This window comes from Sphaeramia orbicularis, chromosome 17 (genome assembly GCF_902148855.1).
Source record: "Sphaeramia orbicularis chromosome 17, fSphaOr1.1, whole genome shotgun sequence".
NCBI lineage: Eukaryota > Metazoa > Chordata > Actinopteri > Kurtiformes > Apogonidae > Sphaeramia > Sphaeramia orbicularis.
This window is the reverse complement of record NC_043973.1, coordinates 55410947-55417483: the sequence shown is the minus strand read 5'-3', so window position 1 is coordinate 55417483 and position 6537 is coordinate 55410947. Positions and strand designations below refer to the sequence as shown.

At 42.1% G+C, this 6537-nt stretch overlaps 1 protein-coding gene across 1 annotated transcript; it reads left to right on the top strand.

The window, feature by feature from the left end:
* The first annotated feature begins 220 nt into the window (after nt 1–220).
* LOC115438007 (uncharacterized) lies at nt 221–6310 on the top strand. The gene is made up of 2 exons (XM_030161438.1): nt 221–411; nt 2028–6310. Exons 1-2 carry the CDS (start codon nt 312–314, stop codon nt 5753–5755), a joined length of 3828 nt encoding a protein of 1275 aa, XP_030017298.1. The 5' UTR covers nt 221–311; the 3' UTR covers nt 5756–6310.
* The last annotated feature ends 227 nt before the right edge of the window (nt 6311–6537 follow it).

The window sequence follows — 6537 nt, the reverse complement described above, 5'->3', positions numbered from 1 at the left end:
CAAACATGTTGGATGTATTTAAATAAGGACAGTAAAAGCTGGGACCTCAGTGTGGGCATTTTCAGATTAGTGGAAACATCAGGTTCACAAGGTTCAGAAGGACGTGATGTGTGAACTCTTCTCAAATGATAAACTGAGGGTTTTTTCACATCACCTTTTCATAAATACTGACAAAAGTATTGATGTGAGTCTTATTTTGTCGGCTGCTCTAATGACAGTTTTTGGTTTTTGCAGGAACTCTTTCAATGAAGCTCTTTCTTTGCTCTTCGGTCTTGAAACAGACTTGGTGAACTACCGGGATTTGGAGGACGATGGACCTGGACTCCAGTGGGACGTTGGAGGTGGCTGCACTCGGTCGGCCTTTCAGACTCGGGATGCTGTATGACTGCCGCAAAGACTCGCTCATAACTGGTACAGATGTTCAATACTCAGTCATCCACAGCTTTAACTGTAACCTCTAAAATTAAGTTCTATTTTATTCTTGATCCAGATCAGACAGGACTGGTACTTACAATCTGACCCAGAACATTCTGACCACTGAGGGCAAAGTAGGTTTAATGTTGATGATGTCATTCCAATGGGACCTGTCAGTGGGTGGATATATTAGGCACCATGTGAACATGTAGACCTTGAAGTCGAAGTGTTGGAAACAACACAAAATGTTCAAGAATCGGGACCAGAGACACTTTGACAAGAGACAAACTGTGATGTTCAAATCCTTGGGTCAGAGTATCTCCAGATCCAGTGTAAAGTGGTCACAACCGACCAAAACTACCTAAAGAACAACAACTGGATCTGTACTAATCCAGTTTCTATGGGAATAGATCGTTATTACCACCTGACTAATATTGTGTAGGTTCCCTTTTATCCACAAAAACAGCTCTGACCTGAAGCCTGGACTCCACCAGACCTCTGAAGGTGTGCTGTGGTATCTGGACCAAGATGTGAAATGGGAGGGACTGGACTTGTTTATCCAGTACATTCCACAGATGATCAGTTGTCCTGCAGTTGGGATGTCCTTTCTTAGTTGATTTTTGGTCGGTACTAATCACTGCAGACCAGGAACAACCAATAAGACCAGCAGTTGTGGAAACGCTCTGACCCAGTCATCACCGTTACAATAAAGGGCCATGTCAAAGTCACACTGGTCCTTAAGTTGGTCATTTTGCTGCTTCCGACACATCAGCTTCAACGCCTAAATGTTCCTTGGTGTCTAAAATATCCAACCCAGTGAAAGGAACCATTGAAATGAAATAACCAGTATTATTAACACTTAATGTTTGTTTTTTGTTTTGTTTTTTTATCAAATACTTGAATTGACTCATGTACAACCCCCACTTGGGTGGTAGAGTAGAACCACCATCCACACAGTGGTCACTCAGGGATATCCACAGAAGGTGACCCTTATGGCCCTCATGCTATTGACAGTTCCATAGAAATGAAACACTTGGAGGTCAACCCCAGAGCTGATGAAACCTCTTGGATCAGAGGTGAACATCTTCAAGAACCAATTGACAATCCATTTGCCTCAGCAGATAACTTGGATAGACCATGATCTGGGTCAGTGAGAATCTCCAGTGATCATACAGGCCATAGGTTTATGGACATTTAAAAGTGTTAAAAGTGCTTTTCTCTGTGTTCTCCGGTTTCTTCCATTCAAAGACGTTCCCCTTCTTAGGGCTAAGCGGTTCTTCATTGGTTGAATGTTAGCATGAATGACTGTCTATCCCCGTCAGGCCTGCAGGGACCTGGACAGGTTTCACCTTTCCATCCACAGCTACTGAGGAATAAGCTGTTCTGGAAAATCAAATGAATGAATAATGAAACAACTGTGACTTGTTGCTTAAAGACTAAGGGTAATAAGACAGTGTAGCTCTAAGTTCAAATGAGATGATGTTCACTAGCTAAGGAGCAGGTTGGTGTTGGTGCTGGAAGTATGTATTTGTGTAAAAGTCCATTAATGACAAGAAACTTAAAACACATTTTATCCACTAAAGAAAGCTTTGTTTCTACTGTTTGTTTTACAGGCCTGACGTTATGGGACCAGGAGGACCTGGTAAATAACATAAGTGAGAGGCCACAGTCCCGCAATGAATTTGATATAGTTGCGTCTGAATCAGTTGAAGACAAGGCTTCTTCACTACATGTTGATGCTTCTCTCAAAGCAAGTTTCCTGGTTGGTCTTGTTAAAGTTTCTGGATCAGCCAAATACCTGAATGATAATAAGACTTCCAAATATCAGGCCAGAGTAACACTGAAATACAATGCAACTACAAAATTCAAGGAACTGACAATGAATCATCTTGGAAGAGGAAACGTGAAGCATCCATATGTCTTTGAAAAAGGATTAGCCACACATGTGGTCACAGGTATTCTTTATGGAGCACAAGCCTTCTTTGTGTTTGATCGACAGGTGTCGGAAAACGAAAAGCACCAAGACATTCAGGGCAACTTGAAATTAATGATCAAGAAAATTCCCAAAATGGAAATTGGGGGTAAAGGTTCCCTGCATATGAAAGACCAAGACAAAGAAAGTGTGAAGAAGTTCAGCTGTAAATTTCATGGAGACTTCTGTCTCAAGAAAAGTCCAGTGTCCTTCCAGGATGCTGTGGAGGTCTACCAAAGCCTGCCAAAACTTCTGGGCGACAATGGAGAAAATGCTGTTCCAGTAAGAGTCTGGCTCCTTCCTCTGACAACTTTAGATTCTTCTGCTGCTAAACTTGTTCGTCAGATCAGTATAAGATTAGTTCAGAAAGCACAAAGTGTCCTGGAGGAGTTTCTTGAGCTGGAAATTAGATGCAACGATGCAGTGAAAACAACCACTGCGCAGCAGGTCCCACTGATCAGCCAAAAAATTAAAACATTTCAAGAGTTATGCTCTGAATTCAAGCAGGAATTCCAACAAACACTGGCAAAGAAACTTCCATTAATCCGAGGAGGAGGAGAAGAAGAAGCTGAACTTGCAGAAATCCTGAAGAACAGACATTCTTCTCCTTTCAACAGCAAAAGTCTGAAGGAGTGGATGGACTGTAAGGAGAAAGAAGTGCGGATCTTGAAGTCTTTGACAAGCATGATGATCAACACTAAGATCGTCCCATCTCAGAGTGATCTCGATGAGGAGATTTTCGGTACAAAGTATGCAGTGTGTTTTGTCTTCACATCATTGGGTAATGCTGAACCATACCTCTCAGCTTTAGAGAACCACTTAGAAAAACACAACTCAGAAAACCCTGCAGATCCACGATCACATGATGTTGAGAAGGAACAGTGGTACCTCTCAAAAGATGTCACAGATACACTGAGACATAAAGCAAAGCTCTTCAGTGATTTTGCAGAATCCAACACCGAGAACAAGAACATTAAGTTCCTGACAGTGGCTTTAACAGATGAGACACACAAAGGTTCAAGCATCTACGTTTATAAGGATGGATTTTCAGTCAGTGACAACTTTGAGCCGCCTTCAAAACCTGACAGAGTAACTGTGAGTGACGTGAACTACAACAGTGTGACTCTGAAGATTTCTCCACCCAGATTTGGAGTTGAAGGCATCACCTCCTACTGTGTTGAATACTGTGTCTGTGGAGAAGATGGATGGCAACAAACCACAGCACCTAAAGCTGAGGAGGCCACAGTGAGTGGTCTGAGTCCTAACACAGAGTACATGTTCAGATGCAGAGCAGTGACTCCAGTAGGTCTAGGGCCTGCAGCTCAAGTCAGTGATCCCATTAAAACCCTACCCTGCAGCCCTCCTGGAACACCTCAAACACAATCAAACTCTACTGAGATATCAGTCAGCTGGGAGAAACCTGCTGAGGTCGGAGAAGATGTCCATATTCTGAGCTACATGGTGGAGTACGCTCAAATGGATGGAGTTGATAAGGCAGATCTCCAATGGAACCAAATGGAATCCGGAGGTGAAAAGGTGATCATTTCAGGACTTCAGTCTGAGACACGATATGCAGTCAGAGTCCGATGTGACTGTGGTGTCGATGGAGGAAGTAAAGAAAGTGTCACCGTTAACGTCAGCACAAAAAAAATTACATCACGTCTTGCAGACAACCTCAAACAGAGAAGTGAGGAGATGAATTCAGACACACCTTCTGTCTGGAAACTGCCTCTGAAAGAGGAACGTACAACCATACATGGATGTAGAAGATACAGTTTTGGAGAAGAAAGCAACAGGGAAAATCGTACTATGATCCTTTTTGGATCAGGAACGTCGACTCTCATCAATGGGATGGTCAACTACATCTTAGGTGTCAAATGGGAAGACTCATATCGGTTTAAACTAGTTGAAGCAGAAAGTCAGACCTCTGAAGTCAAAGTGTACAAAATAAACCACCGTGAAGGGTTTCAGATCCCCCACTCCCTGACTATCATTGACACTCCAGGGTTTGGAGACACAAGAGGCATCAGAAGAAGCAGAACCATCACACAGCAGTTACATCGCCTCTTCACCGATCAGTCTGGTGTCAGTGAAATTGATGTTATCTGTTTTGTAGCTCACTCTGCTTTAGCTCGACTCACACCAACACAGAAACATGTGTTTGATTCTGTTCTCTCAATCTTTGGCAAAGATGTGGCAGAAAACATCAGGATTCTGGTGATGTTTGCAGATGGCCAACGCCCACCAGTTCTAGAGGCGATCAATGCTTCAGGTTTCCCATGCCCTAAAACTGATGACGGTCTGCCAGCTCACTTCAAATTCAACAACTCTGCTCTGTTTGCCCAGAAACGATCATCTGACGATGAGGATGGAGGCTTCGATGAGATGGTTTGGAACATGGGATTTCAAAGCATGAAGAGGTTCTTTGCTGCTTTGAATCAAATAAAAACCAAAAGCTTGACAATGACAAATAAGGTCCTCATAGAGAGGCAGCAACTTCTAGTTTCAGTAGAAAAGTTGCAAAAACAGGTAAAAATGGGTCTATCCAAACTTGAGGAGATAAAAGAGACAGCTGAGAAGCTCCAAGACTTGGAGACTGAGATCTGTACAAATGAGAATGTTGAGTTTGAAGTCACTGTTAAGAAACCTTTTCAGAAAGACAGCGGACGTGGGAGTGGGCGTTATTTTACCAACTGTCAGCAGTGTCATCACACTTGCCATGAAGACAGTCTGGACGAACATGACGAAGATAAAATACAATGTCCTGCCATGGGTCCAGATGGACACTGCACAGTGTGTCCTGGGAAATGTCCCTGGAACGTACACCTTCACCAAGAGTTCAAATGGGAGTGTCGGGAAGTCAAAGAGGTGAGAAAAGTGAAAGAGCTTAAGGAGAAGTACCAGGTCCTCACAGAAGCAGAGAAACCTGTTCAGGCTTTAATTTCCAACCTCATGAAAGAATATGACGTGGTCAACACTGAGGTGGAAAAACTGACCAACGAGGCGACGGACTGTTTCAACCATCTGAAGGAGATCGCACTGATGCCAGACCCCGTGTCCACACCAGAGTACATCAACATGCTCATCGACGCAGAGAAATCTGAGGCCAAGCCTGGCTGGGAGGAACGAGTCCAGTCCCTGATTCACGACAAGGAAAAGTTTAAGACGACTAATGTGTCTGTGAGTCAGAATCAGCTGCTGGCTCAGGCTCTGTACAGGATAGGAAAGGAGCTGGAAAATAATGAAGAACTTCAGAGAGCGATTCTCTCAGTTCACACAGAAACCAGAAGAAGTCTCTACGTAAAAACAGCCCTCAGGTTGGCAGGTGTTTATGGAGCTCTGCTGTCTGCTGTCTACTATTCATCATGATGTACATTCCAGATATCTTCATTTTCATATTGTTCTGATTGGTTGGTTGGTTAATTGATTGATCAGTCAAAAGATGAAATGTTATGTAAATTTGGACATTTGTTGTCACTGCGTCCATGTTTAAATTTTTTTAATATAATGTGATTCTTTTATATCTTGTCATAATCAATATTGTGTCATTTTACTTCATTAAGGAAAATCAGTGAACAGTTCATGGAAAATTCAATCAAATTCCATCAAATTGTATTTATACAGCGCCAAATCATAACAAAAGTTATCTCATGACACTTTACATATTGAGTTGGTCGAAGCCAAAATTCACATTCCTGCATAAACATTATAGCACAATGAATATTTATGGATGTTGGCTGGAAAAATAAGACATTTACTGACATTTATTTTTTATTATATCCTCTGATCTTGACTTTCAAAGATCTATTACAATCCGGATGATTTATATTTCTTACATGTCATCACATATCATGTTGATTTTATTCTTTGTGACTTTCATGTCGATGTCTACAAAGAAAATAAAGTATGATTTTTTCACACTTTGCCGCTCAGGTCATATCTGTATTTATTTTATTTTATGTAACTCGGTACCACCGAAACAAAAGGTTTCCTTCAACGTGTTTTCTGACAATTTGAAAAAATAAAGATAATATAAATAAACTAGAAGCACTCGGAGAGCGCAGACCTCTGCCAAGGCTGATCAGTGGCCCCCCCCATGGGCCCCCCCACGCCAAGGAGGTTATGTTTTTGCCAGGGTTTGTTTGTTTGTT

Excerpts from the sequence above, each read along its gene's own strand:
- LOC115438007 (XM_030161438.1), top strand. The coding sequence starts at position 312 with ATGGACCTGGACTCCAGTGGGACGTTGGAGGTGGCTGCACTCGGTCGG. Across the intron at positions 412-2,027 it reads CAAAGACTCGCTCATAACTG|GCCTGACGTTATGGGACCAG; the intron begins GTACAGATGTTC and ends TTTGTTTTACAG.